At 33.8% G+C, this 21,509-nt stretch overlaps 3 protein-coding genes across 6 annotated transcripts in view; all 3 read right to left on the reverse strand.

Annotated features, from left to right (window-relative positions):
• LOC111707245 (probable dolichyl pyrophosphate Man9GlcNAc2 alpha-1,3-glucosyltransferase) overlaps nt 1-2,616 on the reverse strand; it is a 12,838-nt gene extending 10,222 nt beyond the window's left edge. For both annotated transcript variants that reach the window (XM_023480310.1, XM_023480311.1), the window contains exons 1-3: nt 2,573-2,616; nt 2,246-2,292; nt 385-485 (exon numbers count right to left, since the gene is read on the reverse strand). In XM_023480310.1, coding sequence (XP_023336078.1) covers nt 385-485; nt 2,246-2,292; nt 2,573-2,604 — 180 coding nt within the window. In that variant the 5' untranslated portion in view covers nt 2,605-2,616. The remainder of the gene's footprint in view (nt 1-384; nt 486-2,245; nt 2,293-2,572) is intronic.
• Nucleotides 2,604-13,287, reverse strand: LOC111707244 (cactin-like). Of its 2 annotated transcripts, none has more exons than XM_023480308.1 (15): nt 13,151-13,287; nt 11,928-12,083; nt 11,164-11,412; nt 10,260-10,529; nt 9,978-10,035; nt 9,482-9,568; nt 8,832-8,937; nt 7,650-7,730; nt 7,232-7,344; nt 6,560-6,709; nt 6,170-6,300; nt 4,627-4,723; nt 4,003-4,148; nt 3,493-3,659; nt 2,604-2,888 (listed from the first exon to the last, which is right to left on the reverse strand). In XM_023480308.1, the coding sequence occupies exons 1-15, from the start codon at nt 13,255-13,257 to the stop codon at nt 2,713-2,715; spliced, it is 2,094 nt and encodes a 697-aa protein (XP_023336076.1). In that variant the 5' UTR covers nt 13,258-13,287; the 3' UTR covers nt 2,604-2,712. The 2 variants fall into 2 exon arrangements, with proteins under 2 accessions (XP_023336076.1, XP_023336077.1); XM_023480309.1 differs by having other exon boundaries at nt 6,566-6,709; nt 13,151-13,286.
• LOC111707243 (uncharacterized) overlaps nt 13,260-21,509 on the reverse strand; it is a 19,202-nt gene continuing 10,952 nt past the window's right edge. For both annotated transcript variants that reach the window (XM_023480307.1, XM_023480306.1), the window contains exons 19-29: nt 20,372-20,445; nt 19,771-19,904; nt 19,310-19,377; nt 18,845-18,913; nt 18,433-18,559; nt 17,794-17,927; nt 16,784-16,903; nt 14,874-16,311; nt 14,735-14,810; nt 13,945-14,079; nt 13,260-13,451 (exon numbers count right to left, since the gene is read on the reverse strand). In XM_023480307.1, the coding sequence (XP_023336075.1) occupies nt 13,341-13,451; nt 13,945-14,079; nt 14,735-14,810; nt 14,874-16,311; nt 16,784-16,903; nt 17,794-17,927; nt 18,433-18,559; nt 18,845-18,913; nt 19,310-19,377; nt 19,771-19,904; nt 20,372-20,445 (2,486 nt within the window). In that variant the 3' untranslated portion in view covers nt 13,260-13,340. The remainder of the gene's footprint in view (nt 13,452-13,944; nt 14,080-14,734; nt 14,811-14,873; nt 16,312-16,783; nt 16,904-17,793; nt 17,928-18,432; nt 18,560-18,844; nt 18,914-19,309; nt 19,378-19,770; nt 19,905-20,371; nt 20,446-21,509) is intronic.

Consider the following 21,509-nt stretch of genomic DNA (forward strand, 5'->3'; position numbering starts at 1 on the left):
TTTTGGGGTTCTCTCCAGAAAATCTGTACAATCCGTACAATCCGTACAATTTTAGGGTTAAAAAAAACAATCCGTACAATCCGTACATTTTTGCCACCCTGAAGATTTGTCCCACATTATTCATCAGTGAAAAGTACTGGTGTGAATCGGGCATGCCACTCTACAAATGGAGAGCACCTTAAAATTATGCCTACAGTCCCTTTAGTGAGGCCAACATTGTTTAGAAACTTATGCATTTAACTATTCTGACATGAAGAAAATATTTTGATGAAAAAAAAACATAAAATGCTTGTAAATAACAAATTTAGATCTAAAATCAATAAATATCAAAAAGTTAAAGGAGTATATACAATTGCCCAAGTTTGAATATGTTTTGAATATTACCTTTGTTTGATTATACCAGTCGGAGAGTGGCAGATTGACCGTTATCTCCTGCCAATGCCGTTGCGCCTCATAATCACCATGCATCGGAGGAACTCCCATACCTTAATTCATTATACTTGCGGGACGTAATATTGACATTATAATCCCATGGGACAAAGGGTCGGCTTTCGATATTTTTCTATTTTTTTCTTTTTTTTTCAAGGGAAACAAAAATAGTCTAATTTTAATTATAAACAATCGTTGATTTTAGTTTAGTTGAATTACATTGAATTACAGATTTTTTAATAATAAGTGATTTCAATATGATAGTGTGATCACTGATCATTATTAAGCTTAGAAATTGGATAGACCATTAAAAGATTCGACTTGTCTATCATCCCATGGTACCAGGGCCGGGTCGGCTTATAATATTTGAAATATTGCGCAGTTGAGTGAAAATAAAATAATAAATAATCGTTGTAAATTGGAACTATAATGAAAAATAAAAATCAATCATGTGGTCCTCTCGTTGAACAAGTGAATTACAGATTTTTTAATAAAGAACTGATTTGAATATTATAACACTGGGGAACAAAAGAAATTTTTTTTATGGTGCCTAGAATATTTCAACTGATTATATTACCTCTTTGGTCACTGATAACTAAAATAATCGCCGTTTTGCTCAATCAGGTCAGATTTTTTTGCAATTTTGATTTTAGCTTTATATATTTTGTTGTTTGGAGAGCGATTTATCAACATTAGAAATTGTCCATAACTCAGCTGTGTACAAAATATAAAAAAATAAGGGCACTTTTATTTCTTCAACTTTAAAAGTTGAAGAAAANAAAATAACAGAAAATAGTAATATCTCAGGCTGTAGGCTAAAAATCTTAAAAATAAGGCCACATTCATTTCTTCAACTTTAAAACTTTGAGAAAATAAAGTGCCTTTGATTTTTTTAAATTTTGCCTGTGGGCTGAGTTATGGCCAATTTCTCTCTTAAACGAATACCCGTTCGATAAGCCAAAACTTACAAGACAATAAATCAAAATTGCTGAAAATTCTGACCTGATTGAGAAAAGGTATTTATCATATAGTTATCAGTAACCCTAAAGGTAACAGAATCCATTGAAATATCTCTGGCACCAAAATCTTTGTTCCCCAGTGTAATGTGATCACTGAGCATTATTGTACTAAGAAATTGGATAGACCTGTGTCTCACAGGATATTTCTTGTAAAGAAAACTACCATTGGCAAATTATTTTCAAAAATCGTTTTTTCCAATTTCCTTTGTTTCGTTTAAAGTTTTAGAAAACATTAAATGATTCTATCACGGAGTTCTTAATCAAGTTTTAATAAAGGTTTGATTAGACTCATTCGGGTTTGCTTCAGTTAATGAAATATAAAGAATAAAAGAAATATATTTGCTGACTGATTCTTTTTCATCAGGCGGATCCAGGATCCGGATCCGCAGGAGTAAAATACTAGCGAACTAACTGGAATATTTATTTGTAAATATTTGTCGTAATTCTAGGTATCCCTTAGTTTACAGACTGGCATGTCCGATTTACAGCAGTACGCTCACAAGTATTACATGATCAAGAATGAATCAAATATCAATGTTTTTACTCATGAAAATTAATAATTTTCAATTGGAATTTCTCTATATATTTGACATCCGAAATTCTGCAACAGAAACAATGGAGGTAAAAGGTAGAATTAAACACTTTTAAATATAAAAAAAGAAGAAACCTCCCACATTTTTTGTATAATAAATAGTTGAAGGGTTTACTTGTTAATCTGTCATGCACCTCTTTAAACTGATGGTCTCATAGAATTATAGAACAGTCCTTTTATTTTGATATTCCTATTTAGAACAAACCTGAGTAGGGCCACAGTGATACTCCATATCTCAACACCAAGGAGAAACTGTTCAGTTTACCAAATATATGATTTTATCTAATATATTTCTATTTTTTTATTATTTACTGAAGACTGAAGAGTCAAATTCAAAAAAAAATTCTAAAAAAAATGTAAAATTAACATTTGCGATCTTCTTTTTCGTGTTACACTTTCATCGTCGTAAAATTTTCAGAATAACTTTATTAAAGTATAAACACCTTAAAAAATTTATTTAAGAGGTTATTACTGAAAAAGAAGGAAATAATGTTGTCATAAAACAATTCAAGATTTATATCATATTTTCTGCCTGAAAAGAATCACATAGTCTAAACATATCATCTGAAAAGTACAATTTCATTAAGATCCCTGAACATAAAATTACAATCATGTTAGAACTGTATATTTGTAAACATGTTCATATTTTTCCGAATTCTAATTCTACGTGATTTAACGTCTGTATCTGTATCTCTTGAAATGGAACCAGAGTTGGAAGATATTATTATGGAACTGGCATCTGAATCCTCTCTTGTAACCATATTCCCATTCTCGGTTCACGATCTTGAAAGCAATGTCCTCGTAAGGAGGTCCAGAGGTCACCTTCAGAATACAGAAATCCCCGTCGTCTAAACAAAACAAAAATACATTTCAAGAAATGCTGATCAAACCGTACATATGTCTAATGTCTTTAGTCTAATGTCCAATGTCCTTTGTAGGTGTTCAATGTCGTTTGTCTGATGTTCAATGTCCTTTGTAGGTGTTCAATGTCGTTTGTCTGATGTTCAATGTCCTTTGCCTGATGTTCAATGTCGTTTGTCTGATGTTCAATGTCCTTTGTAGGCGTTCAATGTCGTTTGTCTGATGTTCAATGTCCTTTGTAGGCGTTCAATGTCGTTTGTCTGATGTTCAATGTCCTTTGTAGGCGTTCAATGTCGTTTGTCTGATGTTCAATGTCCTTTGTAGGCGTTCAATGTCGTTTGTCTGATGTCCAATGTCCTTTGTAGGTGTTCAATGTCGTTTGTCTGATGTTCAATGTCCTTTGCCTGATGTCCAATGTCTTTTGTATTATGGCAAATGTTCTAAGTAGAAGCCGAGAGAAGATTAGATGTGAAATTTTTTTAGAAATTATTTTGGGTTTATCAAAAGGTTAATACCGAATCCGTAATTGGTTTATAAAGAGCCGGATTAACAAATCAAAAGTTCCGACCTGTCCTAATCCACCTACTATACCTGTTGGAATAAGTCTGAACTCTGGTGTGATTGATTTATCAATTAGATCTGGGTAGAAGATATTGAACTTGTATCCTTGAACAATCTTAGGCGGAGGATTGTCGAAGTCGTAATGAGTCTGATTGTACTTGTTCCATTCGAACCCAGTATGCACTCGGTTAAAGTATCTAAAATAGGAGTGCAGTGTATCTAAAAAAAGAAGTTTGTGGATAGGTGCATGACATGATAAAAATGGGTTTTTCACGCGAAGTTTGCAAAAAAATCAAAGTATTTACTATTTTTAAGGATTGGTTAAAAATTTCAATAATTCCTAGGATATTTTTTTCCTTTTATTTAACAGATAAATATTAAATACAAATGTTTAATAAAAAGTACGATCATCAGGGGCGGGAAACTTATTTAATAGCGACTAAAAAAATTAACATGCACGTTTAAAAATAGTTTTAAAAACTTTTTATCCTTTTCTCATAAAAAGATATATATGGAATATGGATATATAATTATGAATACCTTGGTTTTCTAGGTCTATATTTATCACTCCACTCATAACTCTGATCCAGTGTACTCTCAACACTAAACACTGCCTCATCCTCACCCATCCCCTTCTTCGCCTCCCTCTCCAGAGCCCTCTCCTCACCCGTCAACACGTTTTCCACCTGTACATAAATATATTAATAAAAGTCAAATAGAAAATTTACAAATACAAATATTACAGGGTTATCCACAAAGGATGAGACTGATGATGATTGAATTTAGTTTTCTGTTTTGAATAAAGTCGTGATACTGTTATTGTATATCCATAATCTGGTAACGAAAGGAACAATTGTACAGCTACAGGAACACTGAATGCAAGAAACAAGGCTGAATAAATTCTGTACAGTCGTCTCTGAAATCTTTATATTTATTTTTTAACCACCCAATATATAATACAGAGGAAAAATAAGAATTTCCCATGTTATGAATATTTTCAGTCCCTTTGGACCTGAACAGGAGATGAAATTTTAAATTTCTTATAAACACATATTATGTGCAGTACATCACAACAATACGGTTTGCTTCCTGGACCTTCCGGTCCAATATTCCTAGCTCGGGCCTGTCAAATGAATATATAACCAATATATGGAAATGGTTTACCTTAGCACCCTGCTGGGCTTTAACTTGATCAAAGTTTCTCCTGGCAACATCTTCCTCTTCAAGGAAGGTAACAGTTCCAGGAGGTAAATCCTCTAATCTGAAATAGTTTTGTTTTAGTTTCTGTCGTCTTTATATAATCCAATGTCGTCTTCACATTTTGCAAAAATTAGGTTTAAATATAAGGGAAAAATTGTGAATTTATTGCTGCACGCTCAAAGTAAAAAGTATAAAGACCCCTTAGCCTTAGCTTTCTTAAAAATATTCATTTATTTCGTGAATTTATTGCTGCACGCTCAAGGTAAAATTTAATATGTGAAAATTAACGGAAGACGACGAAATACCAAAACTCATAGAAATATTAAAAACTTTGTCCTTTTATCAAATTAAAGTTTAATTTTCTTATAAAACATTTATTTTATTACAAGTACAAAAAGCCTGAAGCAGATTTAAAACCAATTAAAACATTTATTTTATTACAAGTACAAAAAGCCTGAATCAGATTTAAAACCAAATAAAACATTTATTTTATTACAAGTACAAAAAGCCTGAATCAGATTTAATACCAATTAAAACATTTATTTTATTACAAGTACAAAAGGCCTGAATCAGATTTAAAACCAAATAAAACATTTATTTTATTAACAAGTAAAAAGCCTGAATCAGATTTAAAACCATATAAAACATTTAAATTATTAACAAGTAAAAAGCCTGAAGCAGGTCTAAAACCATAGAGAATAGAATATATAGAGAGGAATTTACTAAAAAAAAGTGTAAAACGGCCATTTTGTTGTACTGTTTCCATACTGCAGGTGTACTTCACATATTTATGCTATATAACCTGTTGGGCCCTGGAATATCATTTTATAGAAAATCTAAAATTATTGTTAAAAGAAAACCAAATTATGAAATAGGCTGGTTTTATAATTGACCAATGATCATTTCACTTAGACTCTATGCCTTCCACTTTACAAACGATGATTTTCCGTTATAACTATAAATCAAATGATGTTTTTATTCACCTAATTCATTATATAGTTTATTTAACAGCTTTAAAAATTTCGAAATTGAAATGAATAGTCTAGGGAACATACTGTATTAATGTACTCTACAGCATATAATTTGTGAACATTTACATGATTTGTACACTTTGAACTCCCTTTCAGGCTGAAAGGGACTGAAAAAATTCATACCGAGAGATTCTTTTAATTCCTCTCTATATATTCTATTCTCTATGTCTAAAACCAAATAAAACCCGGCCCTTATGAATAAATGCAAACTAATTAAAAATAGTTTAACAATTTGCAGAATTGTTTATGTTTATTAAAATCACAGGCAGGGATATATTAATCTGTAATATATTATTATTTGTATTTAACATAAATTTGTCCTCAAGACACTTATCTATTAATTTTGAAAAGTGATCATGCCAAACATAATATGATGCCTCGTAATCCCTTTTTATTGAAAAGTCACTTTTTTATTTCATATTTCATGAAATAGTAATTTCTAGAACTCATTTAATATCTAATTAAATTCTATTTACCTGGCGTAATCAGGACTGTAACATCCTCTATTGTACTCAGTAATACTTCCTTTAACCTCGCTCTCACCATCCTCATACTCAATACCTTCTTCGTCCTCCTCGTCCTCCTCCTCCTCTTCAGCTGTACTTTCCTACGGCGCAACGACATTTATGCTAGGTCTAGGACACCGAGCCGAGCAGTGCTACTGGGACAAACCAGAGGGCAACCGCGGATAAGACAGGCTGGGGGCCGATCACTGCGGCAAGGAAAGGGGGTTAATCGCTGCGGCTAGGAGAAACGTGTTAAGCTTTACAAATAAGAAAAAGTCAGACAGCAAATAATAAAAATAGTAAATTTGAGTATTGACGATTGTAAAATTAAATGACACAAGCAAACACATGTCGTGGCACCCTTTCCTTCTTGTCCTCCTCCTGTATCCTACTCGGACCAGGCTTCACATCCTCCACCTTCTTCCCCAGTTGTTCTGCTTTTAGCTGCGCCAGTTTAGAGCGCAGGAGCTGCTGATGTCGGTCACGCAGTCTACCACGTGCAGTGTGCGCCTGCGAACAATTTGCAATTTCACAAATTAATTTTTATTTTTTTTTGACCTACAAAGACTGTAGACTTCTTTTTAAGTTCCCTTCATTCATAGAGTGGAATATCCAAGTCATAAAAGTACCCAGTTTATTTTTTTCCTGAATTTTCAATTTTACACTTTTCAAGCTATCTTCAATTCAATTCAATTCAATTCAATTCAATTCAATTCAATTCAATTCAATTCAATTCAATTCAATTCAATTCAATTCAATTCAATTCAATTCAATTCAATTCAATTCAATTCAATTCAATTCAATTCAATTCAATTCAATTCAATTCAATTCAATTCAATTCAACATGGAGTTTGAACCGGGCATGGCCTTTTTTAAGTGAAGGGACACTTAAAATTACAACTGGAGACCTTTAAATGTAATTTTGAAAATGTGTTGTTTTTGCAGCTGAAGTACATTTAGCATAAATATAAAATAACAATTTTACATTAATCAATTTCATTTATAAATAAAAAGGTTGTGATGGCCAATTACCTTGAGTTGTGAGATTAAACTCTCCCAGTACCCAATATCCACACCTTCAGTTCGATCCTGCAGTTTAACCTCTATCTGCTTCTGAAGCTGTTCCAACTGCTCAACAGTTTTACCTGGAATCAATCTATCAATCAATTAATTTCGTCAAATATTGGAAACCGCCCTCTCCTCTTAGGTTATATTATCATTAGGTTAAGAATTAAGATAGATAAGATAAGATAAGATAGATAAGATAAGATAAGATAGATAAGATAAGATAAGATAAGATAGATAAGACAAGATAAGATAAGATAAGATAAGGGAGGATCTGAAGATGGATAGTCACGATAGCTAGGTTAAACTTTTCAGAAGGAAGGGGGGGGGGCTTAATTAATAGAAACTACCAAAATTAGAACTAAAGGATAAATATATGTGATACCTTTAAATATATGTTGTACATCATTCTGAACTGCCTTGTTTATACCCTCTCTTCGTTCAATAGCAGCCTCATATTGGCTTCCTTAACAGTAGATTTGGGTTTAAGGAGCTTTGTATTTTCACTTTCATATGTATGAAACTTGTTGTTAAATGTCTTTATGCATTGTGCACTTGTCCTTGAACATGAATTTGCCTCTGCAATTAAAAGTTGGACTTTGCTTTGTATTTACCATTAACAAATGCAAATGCAATTTCATCTAGACTTTGACTACTTTCACTTAGAACTTAAACTTTGCGTTACAAACTTGCAATTGCAATTGCACTTAAATACATAACTTTAAATTTTTCCTTTGTGCATTAGCTTCTTAAGTACTTGCACTCTGCATACTTTGAACTTGCACTTTGCGATGTACTTCTTTATGAATTTACATATTTGCACTTGCGCGCACAAAGCACATGTCCTACTCCTGTACTACACTAGTTCTATCCCTACCTCTTCTGTCCTAGTTCTATCCCTTTCTGTTCTACACTAGTTCTATCCCTACCTGTTCTACACTATTTCTATCCCTACCTGTTCTGACCTAGTTCTATCCCTACCTGTTCTACACTAGTTCTATCCCTACCTGTTCTACACTAGTTCTATCCCTACCTATTCTGCCCTAGTTCTATCCCTACCTGTTCTACACTAGTTCTATCCCTACCTGTTCTACACTAGTTCTATCCCTACCTGTTTTGCCCTAGTTTTATCCCTACCTACCCTACCTATTCTACACTAGTTCTATCCCTACCTGTTTCACTCTAGTTATATGCCTACCTGTTCTAAACTAGTTCTATCTCTACCATTTCTGCCCTAGTTCTATCCCTACCTGTTCTACGCTAGTTCTATCCCTACCTGTTCTACACTAGTTCTATCCCTACCTGTTCTACACTAGTTCTATCCCTACCTATTCTACACTAGTTCTATCCCTAGTTCCATCCCTACCTGTTCTGCCCTAGTTTTATCCCTACCTACCCTACCTATTCTACACTAGTTCTATCCCTACCTGTTTCACTCTAGTTATATGCCTACCTGTTCTAAACTAGTTCTATCTCTACCTTTTCTGCCCTAGTTCTATCCCTACCTGTTCTACACTAGTTCTATCCCTACCTGTTACCCTAGTTCTATCCCTAGTTCTATCCCTACCTGTTCTACTGTCCAATTTTCTAAGTTTATGAAGTTCATCCTTAACAATAATTGTTATATCCTCCCAATATTCACAGTTGTTTCCCTTCTCTAACCTCTGGTAAACCTAAACAATAACATTCTTCGTAAAAAATTCCAAAAATCATATCATATCATACTAAATCATGAAGGATTTCTTTGGGCGCCTACAGACAGAAGGTAGGTTCAAGTCACAACTGAATTGTGGATTCGTTAAGATTTGAGAAGAAAAAAGGAATCGAATTGCAAATTATTTCAATTAAAGCGCAATTTTGAGGAACCCCCCCCCCCAAAAAAAAAAAATACCACCAATAAACAGTAGAATAATCTTATAAAATAAAATACAGATTATGTAATCTGTTACTTAACGGTTTCTGAAAATGTACCCGAATACTTAATACATTAGGTATACCAATTATTAACGACAGGAGGGAAAGAAAAACAAAGACGATAATTCTTTACTATTTTAGTTACTAAAGTGTGAAAACAGAAATCAAGTCTTTTTTATATAAAAGGGAAGGTAAACGTAATTTTAAGCGATGCTTCAATCTTCATTAAGATTGAATTCATTTTTGAAAAAACTTGTTTCAAGGAAAACATCAAATATGCCAATTGATAAGTGAGATACTTACCAGAATATCTTCTAGTAGATCTTCTAAATCTGTTATAGATAATCCGTTGAGATATGTGTATGGTTCATGCATTTCTACAGTATCCACCTTAATAGATAGATAGAATAGATAGATAGATAGATAGATAGATAGATAATCCGTTCTACAGTATCAACCTTGATAGATAGATAGATAGGGCTTCTTGCAGATCTCATCTCACATAATCACATAATCACATGGATAGATAATTTGATAAATAGACGGATAGATAAATAGATAAATAGATGGATGATTCGATAAGATAAATAGGTAGATAAGTATCTAGATATAAAGAAAATTTGCCACGTTAATAGATTTACGTAGATAGATAGATATACATTAGCATATTTAAAACAGGGTTGGCTTAAACTGGAGCTTAGACTGTTAGAAATTAGGAGAATTTGTATAGATAGAAAGATATTCATCTGGATAGTAGATAGATAGATGTATAGTATATATAAATAAATCGGATTGTTACCTCTCCCTCTGCACTTATATACTTTGCTAGAAGATCTATAGGTTTTGCGCGACCATCACTAAACAGAAAAACTGTTACCATAAAACAAATGTATTTTTCTAATTATAGCAGTACTTTTATAGAAGTACTTTGACACAGATTATTCATCCCAAAGAATATTTCGACTCCCCGGCCCGGCCCTGTATGTACAAGTTCCTTTCTTTTAACACTTTTCTAGTTATTTCTTAATTTCTTGTCAGTTTTCTGTTTAATATCTAAATTGGATGGAAAATGTTTGGTAACCTGATTCTGATAGAGCTACGGAGAAGTGCTTGTTTTAAATGAAACTGATCTTCATCCTTCGCCCACTTGGAGAACTTATCCGTCTCCTTCTGCCTGTTCTCCAGCTCCTCCAGCTCCAACCTCTCCTGCTTCTCACGCTCTCGCTCCAACCTGGCCTTCTTCACTTTCTCCAGCTCCATCTTCTGCTCCATAATTCTGGTCTGTGCGAGCTGGTCCAGCTCCTCGTCCTTCAGATCTCCCAGACCTTCCTTCTCAAGCTTCTTCTCCCATCTAAACAATGCACCAGGGATGTATATTTTCTTGAAAAATCATAACCCCCCCGCCTACCAGAAGTTATGTACTTTTTAAATGGGATTTTTCTTTCGGTTAGTTTTTATCTTTTCCCCATCAAAATTCATTTCTTTAAATTATTTAGCCCTGCAATAAAACACTTGTTTTCTTAAAGTAATTTTATGTCAGCGTGGAAGCTTACATGTTTTCAATCTTAACGCCTCTTTTAAAAATCCATAAGACGAACATTCTGATATGTAAACAATAAATTTTGGCTTCTCAACTTTGGCGTATATCAAAACTAGAGCCAGGAGATTTCGAGTTTTAAAAATAGTTTTTAATAAATGGACATTTTCCATATGCCTAGATTGAAATGGAAAAATTATCGGAAGTATTTAAAAATAAAAAAATAAAATTCCGTAAAGATTCTTGTTAAAGATGCAGGGTGGCCAAAACTTTTTTGAACCAATCCGTACAAAAATCCGTACATTTTCAGAAGAAATCCGTACAATCCGTACAATTTTCGAAAAACAATAAATCCGTACAATCCGTACAATTTTAGGGTTAAAAAAAATCAATCCGTACAATCCGTACAATCCGTACATTTTGGCCACCCTGAAGATGTTAAACTAACCTGAAAGGTTGTGTAAGAGTACTGTCTCCAAATGGATTATCATCATTATCATATTGACTAATCTGCTCGGACCACCCTTCAGTCTGCTTCCGGCGCAGAGACTTGATCTGTTTTTTCATCAAACGGCGGGCGCGCTTTTCCTCCGGTGTTTCCATGGCCTTCCGGCGCGCTTTCTCTTGCTTCCAGCGCTCTTTTTCATTCAGTTTCTTCAGCTCAATCTTTGCAACCATCACGGCAGAGTCGTTCGAACTGAATATGTAGTTTTAGTTGTTGATGACTACAATTTAACACTATCGACGAAATTTCAATAGCCGTCCTATTTAGTGACATTTCCGATTCGCAATGGTACCCTTTAAATGATCAATGATGAGTGAGATATCCTTATCTATCTGGCTGAAAATTGAAAATTGGGTTTTCTTTTTTACAGTGACTTGAGCAAATTCTCTTATCTAGACAGAAAATGACGATATCTTCCTCATTGTTTCTAATGCTTTATAATAGGATAAATGTGTATCACTGATAATAGGATATCTTAACATTTATCTTTTATTATTTTTCTAAACAAATTTGTTTTGTTTTCAAACAACGTTCTAAATGTATATGTAAATTTTTTGTTTAATAAAAGTTTAAAATCAAGATAATAGAACATAGCACTCTTCAAATAAAGGATCACTTGAAAAACGTCTTCACTTCCGTTAAGAAAGTGGTTTCATATAGATCTTACATTTTTCGGTCATTAACATAGCAATTCGGTGGTGAATTACCTGATTGAATCCGTATCTGTCGCTACATCACTAGAAGAAGATCTTGTTCTTCGTTTCTTCTTCTTCTTTGTCTTCTTCTTATCTCGGGACCGGTCGCGTGACCGTTGCCTGTTCCTTGACCGCGAATCTGACCGTTTGTCTGTATTTCTCCCATACCTGTTAATGTTAAGTCGATATCAAATCAGAGTCTTAGGAACGTCCAACCCACCACATTTCAACCTCAAGATGACCTTACTAAATTGATTAACAAAAAACCTTTCCATGCAACATATAATTAAAAGGACCTTTCAATGTTATAAAAATGCTTTTATTGTTTACAAAATCGGCATTAATGATTTTTTCTTTTATTTTATTTCTATTAATAAACTTAAGTTTATGAATTAGTCAATACTGACGAGGAAGTACAATGTACAGTGCTGCTCACAAATAATAGGACTACAGAGACGACTTTATGGAAATTATTTAGTCTTAGTTTTTCTTTCTGTATGGTTTTCTGTAGTTCAAAACCTCATTTCTTTCTTTATTACGCCATTTAAAAAGCTTTATTAAGTCCAAAAGTTATGTAACATTATTTATCGTCTTTTTTTCAATAATATGTGGTCATTTGCAAATTATCTTTAATCTATCCTATTTCCCTTTTGTTCATTTGACAGCCCAATTATTTATTTTTTTAATAATCTTTTTTGTTAGTTTATTTTTTTGTGGGTTTTATTATTTTTTTAAAAATCGATTTTGATGGTTATTATATCGTTAGAACTGACGAGGGTCAACCCAGACCGAAATATATTTTCAAGAAATGTGGAACTAACATCCATTTTTTTTACTCTACAGAGGTTTGATCCATTACTATCACCGAATTTTAAATATGAGGTCGGTCGTCTTTAGAGTATCATCCCCTGTGGGTCACCCTACAGGTCATTTTAGATAGCTCTTAAACAGAATTTACATGTTGAGAAATGATTTCTTTTGGTAAGATTATACATTTCGAAAAATTAATAGACAAAGAATTTCAACTGGATTTAATTAAGGCTCCATCTTTCAGTCCATGCATGTCTCAGACATTGTTCTAATCTAATGAATGTTGACACTCCTCATTTTTAACATTCACCAAATAGCAATTTCTTTTTTAGATATAATTCACTTTTTTCTCATGACTAAAATAGTAACTTTATAAGACTTTCATTTAATGCTGTTTCTCTTTTCCATCCCACCTCCGTTTATACCTGTCTATACTCTTAGAAACCCCTTGAACGCTCCTATTCTTGTCCCTGGTGTCGGTCAACATCCTTGACCTACCTCTACTATCCGACCTGCTCCTATGCCGACCCATTCTTTCTGAAACAAAAATTTTAAACAACACTGTGTGCAAAATCTAAGCAAATCGGCGATAAAAATAAAAATAAAAAATAAATTTTAGTCCAGAGGATCTTCTGATATTTTGCAAAGAGAATCTATCTCAAAGGTTTGAATACTAGAGTCAGAAAACTTCACTTCAGCAATATCGTTCCGATCCAAGGAAATAACCTAAATAGAAAAAGGCTGATTAAAGGGACTGGCGACGAAATTTTTAGTGACCCTCCAATTGAAGAGAGACATTCAAAATATAATAGTTTCTCTGTAAAAGTAACTTTCGGAATTCTTACTACAGAAACAATTACATCATACACATTATAACACATAATAAGGTTTAAAGGGTAATATTCTGAAATGGGTTATGGGCCTCTTTAAATGAAGGTCATGTAAAATTACGACGACAGTCCCTTTAAACTGAATATTTATAGGCTTAATTAATTTCAATGAAAGAATGTTATTGTTGTAACATGTTCTTTTACTTTTAGAAACTGTTGAATGAAAAAAGAAAAGTTTTGTATTTGTTATTCCCTCCTAAGGAGGACTTATTTTTTGAGATTTGGAGAGGGATAAATATAATAATAAATGATGACCTGACCCTCCACTATATTCTTACATGATGCAGGACCTTGTATATGTATAACCGTATCTACCCAGAGGTATTTACCTGTCCTGGCTCCTCTACCTCTCCTGGAACCAGAAGTTTGACCATATCCCCTTCCTCCGGCATAAAGGGTTCCAGCTCAGCTACATCAACAATCCTCTGACTTAATCCACTTCCTTCAAGCTTCACGGTAGCCGCCTTAACAGAACATTAAACGATAAAATGCATGCGGAAAAGAACTGATTACTCGACTCAAACTTCAATTCCTAATCATATTATCCTTGCAACCAGGGACCAGATTAAATGAATAGTGAGACATTGTTGAACAACGAAGACCAGGTTAAACTATTGTTCTGCACCTTGACCGGCACAAAAGAGAAGTGGATCAACTGTCAATGCAGTTCAACTACATCCCGCTATTTATTAAATCTAAACCCTGATGTTGACTTCTTTATATTTCAAACTTCTCATCGTTCAATCGATAAAAGTTTGAAACGTCAAGGGTATTCATAATCAGGTTGCAAAGAAATAGAGATAAGAAAATTAAAGTTTGCGACAAGTTTTGGGTTTCTTAGTTTAAAGATTAAAATTTTCCACATAACTAAATTTCCCAATTTCTTTAAAAACTTAGTTTGACCTTTATTATGAAAATAAAGAAAAAGCCAAAGAGGAAAAAGTAATCAAATGTTGAAATTTGTAGAACTTTAGTAGACGTTAACATCAGAGATATTAAGTTCAGATCAAGAGAAGAAAACACCAATTTACACAGTAAAGGGGACAGAGGAACTATAATGAGAAAAGGAAAGCAATCTAAAAAACCAGTTCTACAATTTCTTCTATCAACAACACTTACCTTGTTATTTTTTCTTAGATTTTTTATAATTCCATTTTTCCCCGCTGCACTTGGAACTTTGCTGGTATCAACAACCCTAAGAAAAAAATATCAGAATATTAAAGTATTGATCAAAAGAAGAAATATCGTGAAATAGTACCTTATCATCATCTGGGGCAAATAACGAAGTGTACATCCGTCGGTCTTGACTTTCCCAGGGCCGTCCTCTGAATCTCGCCGTTCAATTTCCGCGGATTTTCTATTTTCATTAGTTTTGGCGGATTCTTTGGGGTCGATTCCTTCTGCCGTTTCCTCAGGTATTTGGGGTTCAGACATTTCTTCAGAATTCTGGTTTTTCGATTCTTTAAAATCGTCTGCATTTTTAGCAGACTCTTCTGAAATCTCTAAATTCTCAGAAGGTTTAGGATTTTCAGATATTTCTGTTGAATCCGTCTCTTTGCTATTTTCTATGAATGCTTCCGAAATTAGACTCTCGGTTACATCCTCAGAATCTTGACTGCTTAAAGCATTGAGACCGACATCTTTAGGATTTTGACTCGTGTCATTAACTAAGTCCTTGATATCTTTATTTCCTAATTCATTGTTTATTTCAGCCCCTGATTCTTGTAATTCATTAACTTCAGATGTACTGATCTCTTTGATCTCTTTGGTCTCTTTTACTACAGATCCCATTGTTTCATTAATGTCCAATTGTTGACGTGTTTCATGAATTTGATCTTCCCCTCTTTCATTGGATTGTTCCAAATTGCGATTTTCATTTAATTCCTGAATGCCATTCACGTCAATTTCTCTTTCGTGTTCCTTGACAATGATGGAATCAGAAGTATCTGTTAGCTCTTCTAAAATTGTAATGCTTGAATCAGAGACTTCTTTTGTAGGAAAAATGGTCTTTTCTGATTCATCAATAATACCAGAATCTATGTTGATTTTTTCCGTGGCAAGCAAATCATCAGAAGTTTGAAGTTTATCCAGAGCTTTATTTACTCCTTGATCCTCAAGCATTTCATCAACTATCATCTCCAGACCATCATCAAGCATTTCTACGTCATCTTCACAGGTTGTTTGATTGGTATTAGGTTCAACATGGTTAATTTGACCCTTACAGGAATTATTTATGGAAAATAAATTCAATCCTGTGTTACAAGCGTCATCCATAATCATTGCTGTAATATCCTGTTCTTTGATAGTGCAGAGTTTTTCACCTTTTCTCTCTTCAACAATAACGTCACCTCCCTGGGCTACAGCTTGAAGAACAGGTATCTCTAGCTCGGCAAAAGTGTTCGAAGGAGTTAGATCAATTTCTGGAGTAGGTTCTGACTGAAATCCAAGTTTATGGCAAAATTTCTTCTGCATTGCTCGATATTTGATTTGATCCTTTTCCCCCACACTAGGTTTCAAATTGTAAAATGCACGATCGAAGTGGGTTCGGCAAACGGATATCGGCGTCTTGACACTGCTCTTGAGCGCTTCCTTAAGCGCGGACATGCTCGCTTCACGGACAAGAGCCGACATATCGGCACCAGAATACCCGTCACATCGAGGATCTGACCCTATCTCTTGCAGGTCAACATCTGGACCTGATAACCACACATATAAATTTTACTTCAACAGAAGAATCCCAATGGTATCTATTGTTTATTGTATATTTTTCTCATCGTTTTCTATTTAACGGCAAAGCAAATCAAATCAAATTAAAATTCTTGATATTCAGCCTCCAAAATTTTTGACAAAAACTGATAAATATGCGGAATTTTCATGGCTTTTATATTAGTGCACTAAAGAGAAAGGGTTTTAAATAGATAAGCATAAAACGCTAAGTGTATTATTAGAAAGAGAAGCCTAGAACTTAAATCCTCATTGAAAAAGATTGTTCAAAAATAAAGCATTGCTCTAAACATATTGATTTTTTAATGTTAGAATTGGCGTTTAATATTGAATAAATACAATAAAAAACTATTCATAAATGTTTTCAATCAATATATCTGGATAAAAATTCTTTTTGATCATTAAATAAAACATAAGATGATAGTTTATTTTTGTGTGGGTTTCCTAGTTTTGGTTTAGTTCCATTTTTAGTGAGAGCATTTAATATTTCAACTCTATCCTGTGGACCCGGGAACCCGACATAGAGAACCTTGTCCAACCTTCCAGGTCTTAACACAGCAGGATCTAAATCAAATCAAGTATTTAATAACTAGCTTGAAACCCCAGCTTTGTCTGGAAACCAAGTTTCCCAATCTGGATTTGAAGCAAATTGGTCAAGGGGTTCACTATACGTTTACAGGAATTTGTTCAGGCACAGTGGGGTATCAGGGGTGTGGTCAGCAATATTGAGTTTACATCATAAACCTTTTATTCAAGTCAAATAAGGCTTGGTCGTAATGTTGAGTTGTTCTAAAATCTGTCGGAAAACTGGTAATTTTCGTGAAAACTACTAAAATGGGTAAATTAAACACGAATTCGAGACCAAACAAAAACTTAGGCGCGCCCACAAATCTTTTTGTAATGGTTGTTACTTGTTAGAATCTATTTATATATCTAGATTATCCTGAATCCGTTGTAATTTTGTGTAAAAATCTATACAGTATATGTTTTTAGGCAGTCTTTAAGTCTATCTATCTATTATGAGGCAACTCTTAGTTCCAAAAACTACCAGAACCCAACCCATCGCACCGGACTTCCAAAATTGGGTGACCGGCACGTTAGCTAAGCGGCGGCTTGGATTTAACCTTTCAATACATTTATATAATCATTTCTTCTTCATCTAACATACTTATTGCTCATAAAGGTATACATTGTTTTTTTTTAATTTGTGGGTTAGATAAAGTTTCAGAAAACTTCTGGGCCGAGCGCTGCGGCTAGGACAGGCTAGGGGGCGGAGCGCTGCGGCTAGTGCTTAGACTTCTAATATCCCTTATACAGGCTCACCCAAGTATACAATGTTATTTTCAATCTGTGGACTAGGTTAGGTTTAGACAAATTCTGGGCCGAGCGCTGCAGCTAGGACACGAAGAATAAAAACAAACTGAATCAATGGTGTCTCTAAATGTTTAGCTTACCTAGTATATCCGGTCTGTTGGTTGCTGCCATGAGAAAGACCCCTGTCCTGACCTGGACCCCGTCCATCTCTGTGAGAAGCTGGTTAACTACTCGACTAGAGGATCCACCATCACGATCACTACCTCCTCCACCCCTTTATAGTACAATATACTAGGCTCTCCCATTTTAACACTTGGAGAAAAGCAAAATCTCAAATACCACCAGGGCTAATATTGTTAACATTGAGGAGAGCTTTTAGGGAACAATTTTTTTTATCACATGGAAGCCCTCTGAAGTTTAAAGATTTTTAACAAAATTGGGATAAACGCACGAAACTTTATTTTCTGACTTAATAAAATCAGTCTTTTTTTATCATCTTTAAATAGATTTCTTTTTTTCATACAAACTTTCAATGAAAAGGGGTCACCGCTACCCTGATCCCATCGGAATATGACCATAGACAACGCGGCCTGCTATGTCCCGGGAGTAAGGCATTTCTGGATCACTTAGATAAAATGGAATGTATGGTATGGTATAAGAATACAGAATTTAACAAATTGGCGATGAAGAAATTCACTCTTTCCTAAGAAATTCTGATTTTAATTATTATTATTTAATTTAAACATTGAGCTGGATTATAAAAAGTAAAGACCACAAACCTGCGAGGACAGAGAGAGTCAAGCTCGTCAAAGAAAATGACACATGGTGATGAGTTCCGCGCGCGCTGGAAGCATGAACGAACAGCGCGCTCACTCTCTCCAACATACATATTCAAAAGTTCGGGACCTAAAAACCAGTTTTAAGCAAAAACTTCTTGATTTCAAATCTAAAAAGTTTATGATCCCAACAAAGAAGAAAAATCTCCTAAAATATAGATTTTCATAGCACTGAAATATTATAAAATGTATCTTAAATAAAAATTACTTAACGTTTTAGATTATCTTTTTTTTCAAAGAACTCTCAACATTTTTAACTAATGTAATTTTGTTTTGATTCTTTTTTACATTAAGCATGAAACTTATAAAAAACTTTTTGCTGATGCTTTCTTTTGACCAATTTAGTTGTAATTACCTTTAACGGATATAAAATTTATCCCTGCTTCGTTAGCTATTGCCTTCGCAACTAAGGTTTTACCACAGCCTAAAAAATGTAGCTTTACAACATCATCCATTTCTAACAAAATACTATAAAGAAAACATCAATATGCTGTAAAAAAAGATCGCGATCCGCGGATTAATTTTTCGCTTGGTTTTGTAACAAAAATAATGGTTCAGGGTTATAATAATTAATTATAACTATTTTACTGTCATGTTTAACAAATTTTACTTTAACTAGGGTTTACAAGACCAGAGCGCAGCGAGATTTATTTTTATCGTCTTTTGAGATACATTTTCTTCACGAAAACTTGGCGGAGCAGGATGCTATTTTACTTTACTGTCTCCCAATGAATAGTTAATTAACATAACAGCTGTTGAGGTAATCTTTAGTCAGTTAAGTTGGGTTTTACTTAACTGCTGATAAATGGTTGAAATGTACCTGGAGGCCCGACTAGTAGTACTCCACTAGAGGCTGGTAATCCTAGACTTTCAAACTCATCTTGATATCTAGCAAAATATATTGTAAGTCAGATTATTATTATCATTAACTAAAAATTATATACTATCATAGTGCTAGAAGTGCGTTTACGGTTACAGTTACAGTTCACGGTTACAGTTATGTTTTTGGTGGTACAGTTGTACGTTTGCGACTTCGGTTACGATTTTGGTTACAGTAGCGAATACGATAAGTTTAGGGTTCAGGTATATGATAACATTCACAGTTCAAGGGAACAGTTACTGTTACTACAATAATACTTGTTGTTGTAGTTACAGTTATAGTTTTTGTTATAAATATAATAGCACTAAATGTTGCAAAAACAATTACGGTTGCAGTAGCGGTTACAATTGCAGTTGCAAATTAAAGCACATAAGTACAGATATTTCAGTCCCGAAATATACCTGACAGGGGCCAGGATTGATAGTTGGAGTTCATCTCTTATATCTGCCAGAGCTCCTACATCCTTCCAGGATACTCCAGGTACTGTTGCAAACCCTTCTCTCTTAGCACTAGGCTGAACTACTTTCAGAGCTGTCTACAATCAAGAAATTTATCAATAAACCGATCAACCAACCAATCAATCAAACAAATAATTAACCAATCAATCAATCAAACAAATAATTAACCAACCAATCAATCAAACAAACAAATAATTAACCAATCAATCAAAGACAATCGATCTATCCATCAATGAAATCATTAATTAATAAAACAATCCATCAAATAATCAATCAATGAAACCCTCGATCAATGAAACAAATATCAACCAATCAATAAAGAAAGCATCAACCAATGACACAAATCAATCAATCAATCAATGAAACAAACAGGTCAATAACCAATAATATAAATATAATGTAGGGAATAATATAAAAAATAAAACCAGCACAATTTTCACATTTCTGAAATTCAAACAGACAGAAACCAAACATGATAATTGGGCCTATTCGATAAAAACGTCTTGTTTTGTATAGTTACAATTTTAGATTAATTATTTCGTACCTCCCAGTCCGGTTGTGTAATCTTCAATTGTTCAAGTTGATCCTGGGCCAATGGCGGTGTATCGTGCAACCATTCTAAAATATCAACAATATGTAAAATCAAAAATCTAAACTCTTCTTATAAACGCTGTTAAAATAAGCTTTCTTAATAAACGAAGATTTAAAAAAACTATGAAACAGAAATGTTGTGACCTTGATTATCTAGATTAGAGAACATTCTATTAACTGCAGTATTGTATACCTAATAGCTGATTAAGGTCTGGTGTAGTTGAACCCTGGAGACTAGAGAACATTCTATTAACTGCAGAATTGTATACTTAATAGCTGATTAAGGTCTGATGTAGTTGAACCCTGGAGACTAAAGAATATTCTATTAACTGCAGTATTGTATACTTAATAGCTGATTAATGTCTGATGTAGTTCAACCCTGGAGACTAGAGAATATTCTATTAACTGCAGTATTGTATACCTAATAGCTGATTAAGGTCTGGTGTAGTTGAACCCTGGAGACTAGAGAATATTCTATTAACTGCAGTATTGTATACCTAATAGCTGATTAAGGTCTGGTGTAATTGAACCCTGGAAACTAGAGAACATTCTATTATATGCAGTATTGTATACCTAATAGCTGATGAAGGTCTGGTGTAGTTGAACCCTTGAGACTTGAGAACATTCTATTAACTGCAGAATTGTATACTTAATAGCTGATTAAGGTCTGGTGTAGTTGAACCCTGGAGACTAGAGAGCATTCTATTAACTATAGTATTGTATACCTAATAGCTGATTAAGGTCTGGTGTAGTTGAACCCTGGAGACTTGAGAACATTCTATTAACTGCAGAATTGTATACTTAATAGATTAAGGTCTGGTGTAGTTGAACCCTGGAGACTAGAGAACATTCTATTAAAGTATTGTATACCTAATAGCTGATTAAGGTCTGGTGTAGTTGAACCCTGGAGACTTGAGAACATTCTATTAACTGCAGAATTGTATACTTAATAGCTGATTAAGGTCTGGTGTAGTTGAACCCTGGAGACTAGAGAATATTCTATTAACTGCAGTATTGTATACCTAATAACTGATTAAGGTCTGGTGTAATTGAACCCTGGAGATTAGAGAACATTCTATTAACTGCAGTAT

The sequence above is a fragment of the Eurytemora carolleeae genome, unplaced genomic scaffold (genome assembly GCF_000591075.1).
Source record: "Eurytemora carolleeae unplaced genomic scaffold, Eaff_2.0 scaffold728, whole genome shotgun sequence".
In the NCBI taxonomy this organism is placed as follows: domain Eukaryota; kingdom Metazoa; phylum Arthropoda; class Copepoda; order Calanoida; family Temoridae; genus Eurytemora; species Eurytemora carolleeae.

Bases quoted from the DNA above. Each gene is read 5' to 3' on its own strand.
- LOC111707244 (XM_023480308.1), bottom strand. From the start codon at position 13,257: ATGGGTCGGCATAGGAGCAGGTCGGATAGTAGAGGTAGGTCAAGGATG. The intron at 10,036-10,259 runs GTTACCAAACAT...TTTTCTGTTTAG, and splicing joins CGTAGCTCTATCAGAATCAG to TGATGGTCGCGCAAAACCTA. The intron at 9,569-9,977 runs GTAACAATCCGA...CTATCTATTAAG, and splicing joins ATATAAGTGCAGAGGGAGAG to GTGGATACTGTAGAAATGCA.